At 41.1% G+C, this 20,313-nt stretch overlaps 1 protein-coding gene across 3 annotated transcripts; it reads right to left on the bottom strand.

Moving 5' to 3' along the window:
- Positions 1 to 4,585: 4,585 nt before the first annotated feature.
- On the bottom strand, positions 4,586 to 19,510 carry NUDT4 (nudix hydrolase 4). 3 transcript variants are annotated; one of them, XM_035126627.2, is made up of 5 exons: positions 18,884 to 19,510; positions 10,593 to 10,703; positions 9,235 to 9,279; positions 7,444 to 7,531; positions 4,586 to 6,616 (listed from the first exon to the last, which is right to left on the bottom strand). In XM_035126627.2, exons 1-5 carry the CDS (start codon positions 18,980 to 18,982, stop codon positions 6,414 to 6,416), a joined length of 546 nt encoding a protein of 181 aa, XP_034982518.1. In that variant the 5' UTR covers positions 18,983 to 19,510; the 3' UTR covers positions 4,586 to 6,413. The 3 variants fall into 3 exon arrangements, with proteins under 3 accessions (XP_034982518.1, XP_034982519.1, XP_060135684.1); XM_035126628.2 differs by having other exon boundaries at positions 7,444 to 7,528; XM_060279701.1 differs by lacking the exon at positions 18,884 to 19,510 and adding an exon at positions 14,995 to 18,806.
- Positions 19,511 to 20,313: the final 803 nt, after the last annotated feature.

The raw sequence follows: 20,313 nt of genomic DNA, 5'->3' as shown, positions 1-20,313 counted from the left end.
CTGGCTACTCAAAAACAAGTCCCACTCAGTTTAATAAAAGTTGTATTTAAAAATGCTTATGTTTGCAGCTGTAGTGGGTTTTTTTTAGAAAGAAACTTGAATAACTGCAAAGCAAATGGCTTTAAAATGCTGCTACTGTGAGATTTATTATTTTTTTAAATACCAGACAGTGTAAGCTCTGGCTTTGTGTATGTCACATTCTGGAATAAAACCAATGGAAAAAATACCATAAAACCTGTTAAAAATGGTACACAGTAGCATGCTGAAGTCAAGTACATATGGCAACTATACGGTTGGAATGTTGCGTAATGTTCAAACATAGGGCATAATTTAGCAAGAGTTATACCAATTCCAATGGGTTACAGCTTAATCCTAAATATTTTTATTTGCTGTAAATCCCACAGAATTCAATGGACATTACTTCTGCATGAGTGCACATAGGATTGTAGCTTTGAACACATGCTATATTTCTCCTATTGAAATAAATGGGCATGGGAGGCGCTTAACTTTGGATTGTGTCCTTTCCAGCCCTGCATATGTGGTGAATGTCTTTAAATGTGTACAAATAACTGTTGAATCTCTGCTGTGCACTAGAGAGGTGTGTACACTCAAATTTGAGGATTTCTCATCAGTTGCCCATGGAACCGTACCTTGTGTTGAAAACTTACTAAGTTTAAACTAGGGAGTTGGTGCAAAGCAGATGTATATGCATTTGTAAAATAGGCATGCTATATTTTTTCCATGTGTGCATTGAAAAACAGCCCTTGTGCCAAAACCCGGGAGTTTAGGCATTCCTTTAGGACTGCAGTTAAGGAGTAAAATATCCAAAAAGCCCCTCTGTGTTCTGGATCTAAATGCTGAGAGCAGTAATTAAAGTAACTATAAGGGTTGGTTTTGACTTTCCATTTTCCACCTGAATCTTTCTCCTAATGAAGTGTAAGCATTAAGAACTAGACTTTTATCCCTTAAAAAAGGTCAAGGAATGTGGCTAAAGAGTCACTGAAGGTACCTGAATCTGTGTTTGATTGAACTAACAACTTTTATCTGTAAAGGAGTTCTAAAAAGACTATCAACAATAAATAGGTCATGTTGATCAGTACGTCTCAGCTGGTTGGAATTGTCCCACTGTATCATACTAATAAGCCAAGTAGAATTATTTACGTATGTTTGCTTTATGATAGGGCTAGGTAGAAAGATTGGGTTCCTTTACTGAATTACAGTACAGGTGTTTCATATTAATATTGGTGCTAATAAATATTCAGGCCAGTTATCTGGCATGTGTACTGATGTATGAAGCCTTGGCTTAAATTAAAACCATATTCATGATAACTCTTTTTTCCCTTTAGCTGATAAAAATATAGTTCTTGTGTGTGTTCTTGAAAGAAGGAAGACCCCAGTGACAAACAAAGCCATGCTTTGCATGGGTAGTTTTACAAGAGTAAGCATATTGAATATCAAGTGTAATTATAGCCTAAAATAATGTGGATGTTATGCTTTTAAATGAAGCATATGCCCAGCAAATTATGGTTACTGTAAAATCTTCAAGTCTAATACGGTTAGAAATCATGTATATCTGAGTGTAATGTACATTCCTCCTATGTTCAGGATTATTTTTTAAATGCCTGATAGGTTCTGTTTAACATCTTCTGACTGTAATGTTATGACACTGAATAAAAGGAAGAGTGATTATTCATTATACAGTGAGCTTCTCATTTTAAAGATTGGTATTCACACAGTAAATTTTCAAGCATATTTTTACAATGAAAAAAATGCAAGTTACCAAATAATCTCTCCCCTCACGAGAAGAACTTTCCATGTGACAAGAAAGAAGTCCTATCCTTTTCAGAAAGCACACTGGTTCATATTGAAGTTTTAGTGGCCCAAAAATGTTTCCCTATTTTGTATTTTGTTTAGGATACTTCTATTGTGCCATCAGCTAAGTATAATAGTCATTTAATTTTGAAGGTTACCAAATCATGGGTAGCTGTTCAGATAGGGTCACAGCTGATGTACCAACTAAAGCTGGCCACCTCAGTCTCTACTGGCAAACTTGAGCCAAGATCACCCCTTGGTCCTTCAGGTTTAGTGTAACTCTATCCAGAAGAACAGAAGCTCTATGTTCTGGTATTGTGACTGGATTGTGAAACTATTCCCTTTAACACCAATGTTGCTGGTCAGATGTCTTAAGTTTAGGAGTGACATGAGTATATAGAAATTGTTTATAAATTAAAAGAAAAATATACACTTGCCTTATTGTCTCAGTGAACTCCCAGTACCTGTGGGAGATTAAAATTGTAGAGTAACTCAATTCATTGCCTAGTGAGGGGAAGTTACAGGCTCACAGAAGTGGCCAAGCACACTTCTGCTGCTGAGGTGGGTGGGGAAGATGCTGTTGTGTAGTTGCAGGTATTTGTTTATCTCCAATGTTTCCTTTCACACAGGAGGGGGAAAGTTCAGTGGAATTCTGAATGTATTAATTGGGAGATGTGGGGAATGTCCTTGAGAGGAGTATGTAGGGTGGGCATCCATGCCACGGTTAAAACATATTTGTTATTAAACACCCCCCTTTACTCCAGAACATGCTTGTTCAGAGCTGCTAAGCAGTCCTTGTTCTTTAAATCTGCTAACTGCAGATTTAGCAGAGTGAGGTAATGTTTCGGGGGTGGGGAGGCATTCTCTGTGAGCCATGCATAGTGCTAGAAGGTAAAGTGTGGTCCAGACTTATACAAGGCTTAGCTTCCACACTGGCTTGATCACTGAACAGAAGCACTTGAGATAGACAACATGTTGTTGTACATCCTAACATGCCAGAGGAACCAGAGCAGAGAACAAGGAGAGCAGGGGGTAGGGAGAGGTTGCTAAATTGCTCAAACCCCAGGTAGAAGTTTGCCTTTTCAATGAAGAGCAAGCCCTTCTCCCCCTAGTGGAGTGTTCATTGCTCTGAAAGGGATAGTCTCATGCCCAGCGAGTGCCAGGGGTAAGGTTAAAGTAGACCAGGAGCAAAGAGACGGGGGGGGGGGGCTGAAACAACTGCCCCTCCAGGTACAAGCAGAACAAATACAGCATTTCCATGTGACATTACTGCAGGTCACTTGTGAGTTTACAGCATGTGGCTGATGCGAGAAATGGGTGTGAGAAGCAGGAAGTGAGCCTAACAAGGAAGCAATATTTGTAAGCAAAATTCACATCCACAAAATGAAACAACAGTCAGGGACATGTGAGGCAAGCAAGAGCGTTTTTTATCTTGAGTGGTTTGGGCATACAGGCAATAGGCAGCAATTCTGTATAAATTTACCTGAAAGTAAATCCCACTGAATGCCTTGGGGTTCTTGAGGTGCAAAGCATGTTGTGTTCCATGAAGATGTGGTCCCTGCCCTCAACCACAAGCACAGAAAAACTTCCAGGCCACAGAAGGAGGTAAAAGTCTCTGTCATGTTTTATAAGTTTTCCAACGTTGTTTTCTACTACAGACTTTGCAATACACTTGATTTGAATGAGCCACTCTCAAACACATGTTGAGTTGGAGACCACTGTTCCCAATACTTAAATCTATGAATTTTTTCGCTACATAAAGAAGCCACAGTCTTTGCAGATTGTGTTTCAATTTTTTTTATTTTGGAGGATCATTTCAGATATAAAAAGTCAAAATTCTTACATCAATCTTTAAAAGAAAGCCATGCACACAGCTCAAAAATGTTTACAACTTAACTAGTAGTTTTCCTTCAAACATTTTACTTCTCAGAAGCATGTTGAGCATTTGTTCCAACATTTTGACAGTAGCCCTGGTTAGTCTGCAATAAGCACTCAGGATGGTATTCTTACTTTTAATAGCCTCTATAACCTACATAAATACTCTTGCAATGTTTGTATGGCATGTTCCCAATTAACTATTCTCTGTAACAAACTCCCACTGTATTAAGTCAAAACCTGCCTATACGTCTCTGGTAATGACTTCTGACTTTGCAAACCATGTCTTAAGATACTGAAGACATGGACTGCCCTGTGGAATCTGGTCCAAGTCAACTTTTATTTCCCTGCCTTGTGAAGCCAGCTACAGGTTCAAAGGTCACTTAGGGGGAACACTGGCCTAGTTCCACAAGAATGCTTCACTATATACTACTCCCTCAGCATTTTAATGTCAACCCTGAACCCCTTACTGCAGTTATTTGACTATGGTTTAATCTTGACAGAAGAGGTCTTAGCTGTTATTTGACACATTCATGCTGTCCGGTCTATTCTTCCAAATGATAGAAATAGACAATGTTTCTGTGTTTACTTGTCTATAAGTGAAAATGCAACAATGGCAGCTAAATAATACAGTGGACCTGTCGTCATTCCAGTGTTACGTTGCAAGACAGACTTTAGAAGTCAGTATGAATAAGGGGCTTTATCTGAAGTTGCATAGGCAGAAGAGATCTGTACACCAATATATTTAAAACTGTATGTGGCACAGCAGCATGGAGTATTTATAAGCCATCACCTTTGATTTGGTTAGCACTGACAACTGTACATTTTTACATAACACATAAATGTTAGAAACCAAAGTATTCATGCACTACCAATATGTAGCTTCTCTATGCTTGGCTTGGTTTTATGTTCCAAAAGCAAAAGTTGAGATGAAAGCAGTTATAGTAACCAAAAACTAATTAAAATTGCTCTTACTTCCATCACTGTGATGAACAAGAGACATTTCTCATATTATCATCATGTGGTTAGTGATAACTGAAGAAGAGTGTGGGGTTGAAATGCTGACTTAGGAATCAGGAAAAATGCATACTTGTTAACTAGCCGTTTCCTTAATCCGATTAGTGTACAAAGTTTCACATTGATGGGTCTGCCACCAGTCCACTATGAATGTTCTTTTGACCATCTGAATCAGAATATGGAAAGTAAGGCTCTTCAAGCACAAAACTGATGACATCTATGGCTCCACTCAAATTCTCTGAAGCCAGTAACTCCTGGAGGTTCTAACCTGAGCAAGATGTTGCAAGTCCATCTCCAGTTAATAGTACTTATGGCTCTTGAAGCAACACTCACAACCAAACCTCTTACTGATGTTCCTTGCTTAAATGCATTTATATGGCACAATGTGTGATTCCCACATGTTTCTAGAAGGAAAGCATATGGCACCAATATTTTCCTTAAAAACTGTAACAGCACGTGGGTTAATTTATAGCAGCATTTTTACCCAATGTGTTGGAAGTTAAGTGTGTAAGGTTGCCACCTTTTTCTCAGACAGGATTCCTGTGCCTTTATCTGTTATGTGATGAGCAGGAACTCACTAGGTGAAGATTCAGTGACTGAGCTATTAAAGTTTCTGCTGGTTACATAGCTATTAAGACACAGAAGTCCTAGGTAGTAACCTACTGGTGTGAGCAACAGTATTTACATTACCTCTTCTTTCCACTTTACACTATACACCAGTTGGATTATTTACAGTGGGTTTATGTTACATAGAAAGAATGAGAAGAGACAGTTTCATAATAGAGGTAGTTCTTTACCTCAACCACAGTAATGACTTGAGGAATCAAGGGAAAGTTCAGCGTACAGTAAATGCTTTTTAGAGATTTCTGAAATTAGACTTCATATAATTTAGAGAATCTCTATAATTTAGCTGCAAACATTAAAACAGGATCAGAACCCATTTAGTCTGCATTTTTTCTCAAAGCTCAGGACAGTTATCTTCCCAATAGTGATCCAATTTATGTATTTGGAAACTGGCTGGAAGAAGCTGGGATGGTCCCCAGTAGTGAATCAACACCTGCTGGAATAGCAAAGAAAGCCAAGGCTGACTTTGGCAAGAGGAGAGCAAGCAGGTTAAGGGGTTGGCATGTTAACATTTTTCTCGAATCTGCCTGTTTGGCTAATATTTGTAAGCAAGAGCTTACAATGATTGGCAGAGGATCACAAATTGGTGAAGGATTGGCAGAGACAGACAAGCTGGCACTACTTTGGTTAGGATTTGTAAGTGAAATATTTGGGAGGACACTTCTTGACATAGAAGGCACTTCTTTGTTGGTTTCTGCTGCCTTTTAACTTGTCCAACAAATTTTATACTGAAGTAGGGAAATAAGGATGACTAAATTAAAAACAGTTCCCAAAAATAGCATTTTTTTTGATTTTTTAGGAAATTTAACAAAATTAAGCCAGACTCAAATGCCAAATTACAAATTCACTCGTTTTTTTTTTAAATCAGGTTTTTAAAAGCCACAAAGAGGACCATTTAAGGCATCTTTAAGAATTCCCTGTATGGCTTTGGTTTGTTGAAATATTAAACATTGCTAAAAAAGAAAGAAAGAATGTATATGTCTGAACATAAAGTGTTCACACACTCAATTTAAATGACTATACACATAGCACATGACCACTAACACATCTCCCCTTGTGATGGTGAACAAAAAAGTAGCTGAATTTTATCTTACAGTTGAGGGCAACCCAGAAGTCTGTGCAGGAGTAACATATAGAGAGTTGTTATCAGGATGGGAAGAAACCACAGAATTTCCATTGGTTGGTGAACATCCCAGTTTCAATTTTTCCAAGTACTCTGCATGTACTGGCTTGTGACACTGAAGGACCTTGATTGCATCTTCAACTTTAAACCACTCTCTTTTCCTTCCTATAACATGAAAAGAATAAATGTTTCAAATAGTGGACATTTTGAACCTTACAATCTGTCAACTTTAAAATGAAGTGGGCAAATGTGGCTTAAACATGCTAAAGTGTCCCCCAGAGATCCACCCACTATTTAAGGGCACTTAGTAGCAGCAAGCAGAATTGTGAAAAACAAGGGCATTAACTACAGACAGCAAAGATCTTCAACTCTGTTAATAAAATTCCTAAGTTGGTCTTATGATGTTAAGTGCTGAATAAGGATCATGAACATTTGGAGCTATAAATAAAGGCTTCCAATTACCACAGTTGGCTGAATGGTTCACTGTGAGACTAACAGGCTGGTGTCTACTTTTATTAATGTATTATGTTAATTATGTGCAAATTAACATGAAAGTTAGTTTGTCCATCTGTTTCCTTGCCAACAAGCAAATAGCCTGCTCTTTATTCACTGCCTTACCCTGTTTTGATTCATTAGAAGTATGTGGCATTCTGAATATTACTCATTATCCCAAGTTCTTTCAACCAGTTAGTAGTTTAAAGTATCCATAAAAACAGCATGTCATGGAGTGTCAAACCGGAATCAAATACAAAATTTATCTACTTCCATAAATTATTTTATTAATGCTATTAGAGCAGTGGCCAATTAGTGATAAAATAATCTGGTGCTGCCTGCTCTGAGTTATCCTTTGAACCTTTTTAGTACACCTCTAACTTTAATAACTTGCAGCATCGTGCTTCTTGAACACCAGTTGTGTGAAAGCTGTCCTATGAATAGCATGGTTCTGATACTGCATTACACACTTAGCACATGCAGGGTTGAAAATGTCTTGCCTATATTAACCGAATCCTCCCAGTCTTCCAGGATTTCAGTCACTGTAAGAACATAAACATAAGTCCTATGTTTCCGGTCTTGATTCTGCTTCAGTATGAAGAAGAGAGAACAGACATATTAATTCACACTTGCAACATTAGATAGCTATTTACTTAGAATCACTTATATACTATCTTTCCACTATAATATAGCCGTCAAGGTGCCTAAAATTCAAACAATGCAACAAGATCATTTTAAAATACAATGGTACACATACAAATTCAAAAGCTTAAATGGGGGAAAAAATGTAAATTAGAACTGTCAGTTTAAAAAAGCCAATGGAAAAACAAGTCAAAAGCAAATGTATACTGTTGGTAGCAGTACAGAAATACCTCAGTCTTCTAAGAGGCAGCTATGAGTTCTCTTGGCAAAGCTTTACCTCTCATTTAAATTGGAGCCAGTTGAGGCATGTGTGAGTGTCTGGAGGCAGTTGGAAGATGGGTGGCAGTTAACAGATTGAGCTTGAATCCTGACAAGACAGAAGTACTGGTTCTGGGGTGTGTGGTGGGGGTGTGTGGTCCTGAATGAGGTAACTGTGCCCCTGAAGGACCAGGTACACAGCCTGGGGGTCATTTTGGACTCACAGCTGTCCATGGAGGTGCAGGTCAATTCTGTGTCCAGGGCACCTGTCTACCAACTGCATCTGGTATGCCAGCTGAGACCCTGCCTTCCTGTCCACTGTCTCACCAGAGTGGTACATGGTCTGGTTATTTCCTATTTGGATTACTGCAATACGCTCTACGTGGGGCTACCCTTGAAGGTGACTCGGAAACTACAATTAATCCAGAATGTAGTTGTACTGGGAGCAGCCACCGGGACCACATAACACCAGTCCTAAAACATCTACATTGGCTCCCAGTACGTTTTTGAGCACAATTCAAAGTGTTGGTATTCAGACCTGTATATGTGAAGAAGCATCTATGCCCACATTGTTCAGCCTGGACTCTGAAGAGGCCCTTCTGGCAGTTCTCTCATTGTGAAAAGTGAAGTTACCGGGAACCAGGCAGAGAGCCTTCTCAGTAGCCCGACCCCATGGAACACCCTCCCATCAGATGTCAAAGAGATAAATAATTATATTACCTTTCATAGACATCTGAAGGCAGCCCTGTACCAGGAAGATTTTAATATGTGATGTTGTGGTTTTGTATATGTGGTTTTGTATATTCTGTTGGAAGCCACCCACAGTGGCTGGGGCAACCCAGTTAGATGAGATGGGGGTACAAAATCATCATGATCATCATCATGAACTGTGATGTTAGAAACAGGGCTCCACTTTTTCTACCAGCATATATTTCATTAGGAACTGCGCATTACAGCATCTATCCATGAGTTAAACCAACATTCTCTGCTCACTGCTTGAAAACTAGAACTATACAACTATACAAACACCCCAATCCTAATCATATTTCCTTTCAAATATTTGTTGCTTTCATTAGGCGAGTCACTTTGCAGACCAGCACAAATGGGATCCTAGAGACAATTCTTATTTTACTATATTTTCACCCATTATGCAATTTACCGAATCAGATCCTTTTAATACCTTCCCTACTTATAAACATTTGTACATGAATGTCAATGTTTCTCTATTCCTAAACCTGACTTATTTCTATAAGAAGTGTAGAAAGGTATTCAAATTTATCAGTCCTTAATTAAAATACCTGTTTTCCAAGATTCCACCCCTTCCGCATTAGAAATACAAGCTACATTTCACAACATGTACATCACAGAATATATATTTTTAAACAGCTCACCTCAAATATTCCCAGCAATCTGCCTAGGTTTCCCTTTACTCCAGCCTGCAAGGAATAAAGATAATCAGATATTTCCCGCACAAGTAATAATTATTACAGATTCATTACAATATTTGAAACCAAGGTTTAATATACTAGCATGTCGAACAGTGGTTTCATGATCTATTAAATCTGTGCCCTAGCCAGAGTCTCTTTAGTTTTCCTGAAAGCTAAGGAGCAGGGAGCACATTTTTCTGGTTATCAATTTTTTTCAGACACCCAACTAAATTTGAGAAGCTTCTAATAAAAGATTTGCTTTTCTTTCTTTTACAGAGTTTACAGTTAGGAAGCATGTGAGTAATAAAGCAAAAAAGTGTGTAGGAATTTAGCATACTTAAATAATGCAGCTAGTTCCATTCTGGCTCCCACTTTTTAAAAAACTTTTATATTAATGATTCAGGGCCATATTTAGCCAATGCAAACTCCCCTGCTCTGGTAATTAGGAACAGAAATATCTCCATCTTGATGTATGCAGATGATTTAGTGTTCCTCTCTTTCCGGACTGGGCCTCAAACATCTCTTAGAGGTGTTCAGCACATACTGTAAACTACAGTAGTTCCTAGCTGAGATTTAAAACTTCTAAGATTATCCGTACATTCAAACAAAGAATATTTCAATCTGTGATAAGTGCTTCTTAAGTAGCACGTCCTGGAAATTTTACTTTATTTATTTGATTCACTACCTGCCATAAGATTATAAGGAGGTTCACAGCAATTTAGAAATGCATTATTAAGAAAAGTTAAAAAGAAATTACAGACACACAAATAGGGTGAGTCTTATATCTAACTCAAAGGCCAGAGTGAAGAGGGGCCTCTTCCGCAAACAACAGGAACTATGTAAGGAAAGTGTCAGACACATATAATGAAGGTGCCCCTCCTCTGTGGGGAGAGAATTCCACAACTTAAGGGCTGCCTCTGCTGCACCAACACACAAATGTCTGATGGCTGTGGAATTATCAAGATTAGAAGAAAGTGTAGCACGGAAAACAACTCTAACCATGCAGTAAAGCAGAAGACTCCTGTGTGGTCTCAAGTGTTTGGCAGATCCTGCTGATAGGCATCTGTTGGAAAGTGTTTCATTTAAATTAGGAACAATTCAATTCTTTCGATAAGCTATTATCTTTATAGCCAGCACCTCATGAACACAAGAACAGCCATGCAGATGGCTATTGTCATTTATAACAGGTCTGCCACATGCCTGTCCTAGGAGACCCTTGTTTATGTGGCTCTCAGTTAAGTTTGCTAAGATGAGTCATCCGTTAAAATTCAGAGAACATATATCCATACAGCATTTCAAGCTGAGAGTTCTAAATTCTTTACCTCTTCATAGACTTCTCTGACAGCAGCACCACCGGGTTCCTCTTCTGGTTCCATTCCTCCACCTGGAACAATCCACTGATCTGGGTACCGGCTGCTACTTACTAAAAGAACCTGCAGAGGAAAAAAAGTTTTCTTATGACTGTGTGAATTAAAACTCACTGAGACTTCATGAAACCAGACTGATATTTTGTGAAGTTAACAAAATGTTTAAGATGTCCACCAAATGGTACTCAAGGCAGCCAACAATATCAAATACAGTGGTACTTCGGGTTACAGACACTTCAGCTTACAGACCCTGCTAACCCAGAAATAGTACCTCGGGTTAAGAACTTTGCTTCAGGATGAGAACAGAAATCGCATGGCGGCAGCAGCGGGAGTCCCCATTAGCTAAAGTGGTACCTCGGGTTAAGAACAGTTTCAGGTTAAGAACGGACCTCCAGAACGAATTAAGTTCTTAACCCGAGGTACCACTGTATATGTTAACAGATCCAAGCTTGGGTGACAGGCTATAAAGTTCAAGAATTCTGCACTCCTTCCCTTGCATTAAACTTTTATATACAGTACATATAAAAGTCAGATAATATGTCAAGTTTTGAGTATGCTTTCCTGGATGTTTCTGCATTTGGTTCACAGTCAACTTACTGCAAGACTGTCAGTTTTAATAAAATGTGACCCAATTTAGTTACCCAAGAAATTAAAATAGCTGTTTATTCAAAGCATTTCAGACATGACTGCAAATGTTTTAATAAGTAGAAGGACAGTAACAATGGAAGCAGAACCCAATTCAGAACATCAAGTTAATGTTCTTGGAGAAACCCAGATGAAGATGACAATTTATTGAGGCCAATACAGACTGCATTAGATACCCACTTTCTCTGTGTCTACAGTGGAAGTCCAAAGCCCATTCTGGACATGAAAAATCTGTGTATGCACCAGTGTGTTAATGCACACACAGGTTGCAGAAACCTGATATTTTCTGTGTGCGCTTTTGTGCACATTCTTGTGCTTTCAACTGAACTCAGTGGGTTACTTTTTTTTAAAGAAAAAGTCTGTCATGACCAGACTCACTAAGCAGCCCACAAAGGATTGCTTCCATCCTAGTGCTGAGGGCAGTTTCATCCACACATTCTACAGTAAAATGCAAGGGTTTATATGCAGAACCATTACTTTTCCTATTATATTTAAGCATTAAACATTAAAGGAAGCTAGACTGTGATTCAACAAAGCAAATACAAATCTGTACAGGCTTCTTGGATTCTTACAATTCAAAGCAACTTATTGTTTAGATTCCATACTTTAGTCTTATGAAGTTTACATTGGTTGGAAAGCCAAGCCAAGAAATAAATATGAGAGGCATTCTCCTGCATTTTCTAATGTAGCCGCTACAAGGAAGATTTAATTTTTATGGAATAGCTAAGAGCTCGTTTACACTTCCACTTGCCCTGTGTTTTCTAGGCATAGGTCTGGGTGGTTGTGCTTTGGCCTGCCGCTTTCACTCAGAAAACCCACCCTTTGGCACTAAAGCAGACAAAAGGCAATCTGCAGAAAACCCAGTTGCTGTTTTCCTGGGGGAAAGTGGCAGGAGAAGTGGAAGTGTGGAAGAACCCAGTGACTCAAATGCATTTGCCTTACATACTACAGTATTTCAGAATTTTAGATAGAATTTAACTGTTTTTAGCTGTGTGTGTTTATAGATATCTTGAATGTTTTGTGCTCTAGCTATGAACTGAGGATACCAATTTCCTTTCAGTGAAGGAACTAAGTGTTTTCCATAGTCATGTGATCAACCACCAACAATTATGAACACCATTATTCTTCTGTTTCAAAACACTCGGCTTAGTGAAATTGTTTCAATCAGCATTTACATTGATCACAGGCCTGAACAGAGATCCCAGTTACTAGTGCAGGGAGGAAGGAGTCATTGTTTGGCCTGTCTGGAGCTTAAATACATGGCTTTGTACCATTACATAAGATTCAGAGCCATGACATATCAAAACATGACAGTGTTTTGAATTACGGACCCTAGCATTAGTGAAGAAAATGCATGTGTTTACAACTGAAGTATTTGTATTAAATAAACTGAATGTAATCAAAAAGAGTTTCTGAACACATGTCGGATTCATTAGATACAGATCAAATTCTACAAGATACCATACTACCACACCATGCTATCATATAGTTTTTTTAAAAAAAAAACTATACTACAAGATTCATAATGATGTTAGAACTGAATAACCCCCCTCCCTTACTTTTTTATACAGGAAGAATATACATGATTGGTCCAGGATAATTTGGGAGTCTCTCAATAGTCTTGCTTTCCTACAAATCAATAAGCACACAAGATGTAACCGGTTATGTCTCGTGTGGTTATTGAATATATTTTCACGTAACCCAAGGTTTGATGTTGTTTTCCTACAAATCAATACAGTTGGGAGGATTACCCTCCAGAAAAGTATGGTCCAATCACCACAAATTTCCACAAAGGCTATTCACATTCATCATGACACTTATTTATAGTGCTGAGACCTATTATAGACAGTTTCCAACTGAAGAAGTGCCATCACTGGTTCTTAGAACAGTGCTGGAGACTCTCTGACTTGTGGGCCCACCAGACCTCTGAATAAAGCACGAGAAGCCATTTGCTCACCTGTCAGTCACTGGATGTCAGGTGTGGAGATCTGTTATCTCTTATGTAATCTATGGGATAAGCCTGTGTTTGAAAATAAAAGCCAGTATTTCCACCCACCTAGAAGGTATTTGCTTGCAATCCCAGCTTGAATTCAAGCCAGGGCTGTGAAAGAAAAATCTTTCTTTGGAGCGGCTGTTTGAACTCTGATTCACCTAACATCATATGACTCAAGGGGTTGACAGGTCAGTGCCCTGCCCACCTGTCAGATGCCCCAGAGAAGATGGGTCAAATCTGGACCCTCCATCCAGATCTAATTCCTCACCCCGGTCTTAAGATTTACAACCAAAAAGGTATGCCCAGAGGAAATAAAGTAGGAATAGTGCTATGTGTACTGATGCATTGAACATGCACAGCGCTATTCCTGTCTACCTGCATTCTTTCGCCATACTCAGACACCAATCCATTGGGCAGATGCACCCAATGCTTTTATCAAAACTCCACAGATTTCTTTCAAGGCTTATTGAAAGTGTCAAGAAACCTGTTTGCTATTGCTTAGGAGCAAACAGCAGCCACAGCACTGGGTTCTTCCAAACTGATAGTTCCTAGTGCTGTTCAAACATGGCACTTCTGCATGCAGCTTACATCAAAGAGCACTCTTTTCCACACCTCAGGTTGGAAGCAGGATGTATGCACATAAAAAGTGGTATATTCCATTCACACTAGCAAGCATAACACACTTTTCTGTTTGGGTGCTAAAGTGCTTTTTAGTTTATTTAAGCATTTCAATCTCACATTTGGCTATGAAAATCCCCCGAGACAACTCACAAAAGAGCAAAAACATAAAATATATAATCTACTTCTTGCACAACTGTCAAGATTGTTTTAAAATGGGAGGCCACTCCCAGCAGCAGATCCCACAATATGTTCCTCCAAAGTTCTGGAGTGCTCAAACAATTCCTTGCTTCATTCTCTCTTCAGCAGCCAACTTGTCCAGTCAGGCAAATTCTAAGCAGCATCACCCATGCCTGATAATGCCTTGGAAGAGTCATTTCCTTGCTGAGTATTTAAACACTATTTAATAATTATCACATGTTCTACTGCACATTTATTTATACATACACATATACATATGGTGTGTGAGAAAAATGGAATCCTAGACTAAATTAAGTATTAATAACATACAAATAAAATGGTGCTGGCAGACTTATGAAGATGTGCAGGCAAGCCTTTTGACACACAAAGCTCACCTTTGTTAGAAAGAAGTTGGAGCTACTGTTCTACCCTTTCTAAAGATCAGTGATTTGATGGCACAATGTATACTTCCCATAAAAATAAGTAAACAAAGTGTGACTACTCCAGGGCAAAAATCATGTCTTTAGTTTATTGACGTCTACACTGATCATGCTCACTTCTAACAAGAAAAAGTCCTAAAGTGAAGGAAGACAAAGAAGCAAATTAGAAAAGAGACAGCTAATGGCATTGGTAGCTTAAGGCTGTTCAGGCCTCTCTCAGGAACAGTGCAGTCCCTCTTAACTCTGCTGGGCAGCTGATAGACCAACAAGAAGTTCTTTCTGCAGCTACTAAATGTTGCTGGAAAGGCTTCAGGAACTATAACAAGGATGCCAAACCAACGGACTGACTGCAGGGTTACTCCCCCACAAAACACCTTTTTTCACCCATTTCAGTGTGCAAGTCATTTAAAGGTATTCACTTGATCCAGAGTCAACCTGATTGGTCTTGAACCAAAGTGGGCTGTGTGACTGACAAACTCACCTTTGTAAGCTAAATGTTGAGAAACTATTTCGAGTTGCATGTATCCACTGTCAAAATATTCCATTTTTTCAGCCAAGGCAAGGACAGTGCAGAAAGGTCATTTACACTGCTTTTGCCAATGTTGGCTATCATATGTTTGTAGACAGGAATGAAAAAGGCAACTTTTCAGCACCATTCTCCCTCTGGACAATAAAGAGAACTATGTTATAACTTGAAATATGAAGGAAGAACCCCAGATGCTGCCAGCTTACCACATGATTTTGTCCCATTTCAGCTGCGAGTTAAGTGGCGAGTACTCCTTTCTCTATATTAAGCATTTTTTATTATATAGGAACTAGATTTTTAGTCATTATAACTGCTATGCGAGGACTAACTTTCATCAAGAGAATTTACAGACTAGAACAGCCTCACTTCAAGAAGAAAAAAGCTATTTGAATTGTATCAAATGTACTGAGATGCCAACTCTCTCTTCATTACTGGAAGCAATTAAGACCCTGCAGAGGGTAATTGAAAGTCACAAACAGTCTCTACCAACTGGCAGTATAACAGCATCCTAGTATATAAGCATAAACTGTTACACAAAAATGAACATGTAACAGGCACTTGTAAAAGACAGGATTACTGCAAGTCTTGTCCTTTGTTAACAGAACACTTAGTTTCATATTACTGAAGCACCTGCAATCTCTATGCTTTCATGACTAGTAAAACTCCTTGCTTTGCAAACACCAGAACTGTACCCAAGAGTCTTGCAAGAATTCTGAACAGAAATTCTTTGCAGAATTTTCTGAAACACAATATCCTATTGAGAACGCAAAAAGAGGAACACGCCAGGATTGTTACAAGATAATAATAAGAGACATAAATTAACTACTGCTATTGCTGAAACTCTGACAAATTAAGTTTTATCTCCACCACTAGAGGACCCCAATACACACAAGAGGTCAACTAGTTCACACACAAAAATGGACAGTTTTTGTCCATGTGTGTTTGTAGAATTTTGAGCAGTGGATCTCTCAAGCCACTCATCCAGAGTTGCTAAACATTAGGGACAAGTAGTTGCCACAATACAGTTACTGTCTCATTCTTTGTATATATGTTATTTAAACCTAAAATAACAATTAAAAGATGCTGAGTATCTCACCTTTTAGTATAGCTGGAGCTCCCTCTTCAGCCCCAATATTGTGCAAGAAGCAACATTTAGCAAACAATTCAGGTGTGCCAACAGACTTAAAGTAGTACTTTTGCTTTAAATGTGAACTCATTCAATTACATTGCTAGTAGCCCAGCACAGCAATGTGAAGTTTCAAACAATACAATTACAGAAACTATTCATACTAGCTTAGACTGCTCTACAGAGGTTTACAAAAAAATAACTTTTTAGACATAATAGCTAGAAGTAGTATTTCCATGTGCCTAGGCAGTATTTCTGGTTGCTAAATACCAGGGTCTGGTTGAAATGCATTTTGTTTGGTTGGGTTTTTTGCCCTATGTTAGCAGTCCCCCACTCACATCATCTTTAAGAGCTTTAATCATGCTATGTCTCAGTTGTACTTCCCATCTAGCATATACTTCCAGAAGCAAGATCCAACTGTACCAGGGAATTGTATAATTGCATCACAGAATATGGAAAGCTTTTTCCTAACAGCTGATACAGCCAAGCCTACTTTTGGCAGAACTGCCTCTAGGTTGTGTGACAGAACCATTGTGTACTAGTGTTGGCAAAAGTAAATCTATAGAGACTGTATTATGTAGTCAGGAATGCTTCACAGTTTCTCCCCACAACTACAACTGCATCTCAAGATGGCAAATGGCTCTTGGTACTTCTCGGGCACGTTTAGTATTTTTTCTGGTAAATGATATAATCAAAGGATAGAACAACAATATTCTGTACTTTACAATAAAGGTCCACAGTATAATACCTGGCTTTAAAAAATCTGCTGCTACATTTTATGTGAACAGCCCAATTTAAAATTACAAATGAGACCAAAATCTCCCTTTCAAGAAACTGGAGAAAAAGCAGCTGAAAAGCTACACAACTTGCAGCCCAATTCTTATTCAAACAGATCACCGAGCTAAATGGTAACTAACCCCAATTATGTATATACAAGAGTGTCTCTTTAGTCTCATATTTTCAGTTCTCTCACATATCCATATGGATAGCAACACAGAAATGAAACAACACAGCCAGGCAGTGACAACAGGTTATTTGAAAATTTATTTAAAGAGGCTCTAGGGGACTTAGTAATGGCTTGATATGTCCCCAAAATATAAAAAATCTTAACTGCCTTTAACTTACCATCTGCTACATTAATCCATAGTCATATTTGCTATCTGACTTTGAAGTGCAAGAAAAACAGCAAAATGTAATGCTGTTTTTTAAAAAGTCTATGGATAGAAGGTAGCAAAAGTAGATTTCAAAGGGGGTGAGCCTTTTTTTTCAGTACAGACATCTATCACAACTACAGTAGAAATCACTGTTCATGCATATGTGTATCCATCTCAATATCCATATATTATTTTACTTTGAAGCCAGAGGTAGTGTGACATTTGAAAGTCTATTCAGTGTTACTAGATTCTATTATACTCTATGCAGAAATATGCACATTTAGCCTGTTGCAAAAATGAAGCTGCGTGTCTGATTTATACACGATGTTTGCCTTACAAACAGGTTTGAGACACACATCCACCCAAGCATGCTGGGAGATAACCAATATCAGTCACAATCAGAGTAGACCCGTTGTAACTTAAATGCATTGATTTCAGTGGGGCTACTCTGAACATGTCTAGTATTAAATATCAGTCACATAGCAGCCAACTCCTAGGGGCCAAGGTCCCCCACCCTAATATTCGAGTGGACTGCCCTCCCCCACAAAGCTGATGGGCATTGCCATTCAAATGGTGTGTGTGCACCATCCCCTCTTTTATTCAAGTAGGCACCCCCAATGAGCCATTATAAACATGCTTCAAAACCACATCACTATGTCTGAGCTAACTGGGTAGCAACTGAACAGTAGACAACTACTCAGATATTAACTATTTACTCTGAACCCATCACAAAGAGATAGAGTAAAAAAAAATCATGTACAGGAGCTGGGTATGCAGATTGTTGTTGCATAAATAGGAACTAGTGCCGCCTACCTGTCTGCTCTGCTCTGTGTGTGTGCGCGGGGGCGGGGGGGGGGTGTCTGTAAAAACTGACAGTCACAAAAGCAACTCGATCTCCCCGCTGTGGCAGAAGAGGTCATTGAACTCAAGCCATGCTGTTTTCGGAGGCAGCCAGATCTGTCCGGCTAGTGTCAAATGTATTAAAGATGCGCAATGCTCAAGGAACAGTGTGCAACCCTTTCATTTCTGTTAAGTAGCCACTGGCGGGCTAAAAGAGCAGCCGGCTTTATTCCCCCCCCCCACCTCACACACAAACACACCACGTTTTAAGACGGGCGGCAGTTTCAGCTCCACTCCCCCCACGTTCCAGCCACAACCAAGTCACCTAAATAACCCGACCTTGGGTCGCCCCATCTCTCTTGCCCTACAGAAGCAAGCTCGGCCCCCTCCTCGGCCCCTCCGACTAGGCCTGCCGGGGGGGGGCGAAAAGTGAGGTCTCAGCCCCCTGCCGACCACGCATCCCGCGCCAAGCCCAGCCCCGGAGAAGGGACGGAGAAAGCGGGCAGGAACCCTCGAGGATCGCGAGAGGGCGACAAGCCTGGCCTGCTCCGCAAAGCCCCGCACACAAAGGGGGTCCCAGTCAGCGGGAAGGAAGGGATGGCTGGGTGGGCAGCGAGGGAGGCGGAAACTGGGCGCGGCACCGGCGCCGCCGCCGGGAGAGGGAGACGCGGCCCGACCCCCACCCACCCACCCAAACCGCCTGCGGGGCTCCTTCCGCCCTCACCTCGTCCTCCCGCTCGCTGCGGAAGCACAAGCACGCCGCCCGCTTCTTGAAGCCCTCCCGGTCGTAGGTCCGCGTCTGGTTGGGCTTGAACTTCATCATAGAGGCAGAAATAATAATGCCGCCTCTTCCTCCGGTCCCCGGCACTGCGCCTATTCCAGTCGCGGCGACGGCTGAGGCCCCGGCGATCTCCCGCTTCGCTCTCCGGCCCGCTCCGAGGGGCGGCGGCGGGGCGAGAGTGACTCCCGTCGTCAAGGGAGGGAGGGAGCGAGCGAGCGAGGGAGGAGGAGGAGGGGGAGACGACGACGACGACGACGCGCTTTTCCTCTCAGGGGGACCGAGCGCCGCGAGGAGAGGAGGCGCTGCCGGTGCCGCGGCCGCCCAGGAGGAGTCCACGCCGCGCCATGGAGACGCTCCGACTGCTGGCCCGCCGCCCGGTGCCGCCTTCCCGCCGGCGACTCTCTCCCGGAGCTGGAAGAAGCGCACTATCTCTTCGCCTTCGCCGCCCCGCCCGCCTCAGTCAGCCGCCCTCATCCGGCCCCCTGAAGCGCCGCCACTCGCCGCTCCTGCGGCCGCTGTACCCACTATTTAACTGTAACGCGCATTCCTCCACCCGCCCGCAGCGGCCCGGCCTTCGCCACTCACTACGCAGGCGCGGCGCCCGCCTCGGGGGAGGGGTTGACGAGGGAGAGGCGGGGCGAAGCGAGGAGGCTCCATGGGCTGATCTTGGGGGGAGGGGGTGCCCTAAGGCGAGGCAGCCTCATCGGCCCCGATCCCCTCAGCCTAACGTGAAAGGAGGAGGGCCTAGCTGGTCCTGGGGCGGCTGCCTGCCTTACTTCCTTCGCGCAGTAGCGCCCAAACTAGAGGCTCCTGCAATTTGCAATTTGGAAGCGGGAAAAGCGCCTCCCTTTCTTTTCAATGAGTTCCCCCCCCCCCAACAACATGCCATATTTGTAGTGATGACTGGTTTAAACTCGTGCAAGCATTGACAAAAGAATTTCATAGTTGAGGGAGTGCGCACGGACAAGGCTCGCTCCTGTTCACTCCAGATGGTAGCAACCCGGCCTGTGTACAGGCAACTCTCAGGAGGGCTCTTCTTTTAGGTATAGTAGGATTACAGAGAATGGTGCGCATCTCTCGTATCGGATCTTTCAGTTTCTCAAGGAATGAAAACTCCAAGGAATATAAGTGGCGCCTCCCTTTCCTTATACTGTATCCACTTGGCACTCCAAGTGCCTCATTGTGTCAGTTGGGCAAGGAGGAGAAAATACCGTAGGTAGCCAGGCGCTGGGAGTATCCCCCTGAATATAAGTGCTACACCTGCAGCGGACTAGACTGGTTCCTGAGCTGGCGATGCAAAATGGTTGAAAATTTCAAGGCTGAACTGTAATGTGAAATTCTAGACCATTGCAGTCAAGCAAAATTAGGATGTG

This window comes from Zootoca vivipara, chromosome 10, assembly GCF_963506605.1.
Source record: "Zootoca vivipara chromosome 10, rZooViv1.1, whole genome shotgun sequence".
NCBI classification, from domain to species: Eukaryota; Metazoa; Chordata; class Lepidosauria; order Squamata; family Lacertidae; genus Zootoca; species Zootoca vivipara.
The sequence above is the reverse complement of the archived record's forward strand: the minus strand, read 5'-3'. Positions and strand labels throughout refer to the sequence as shown.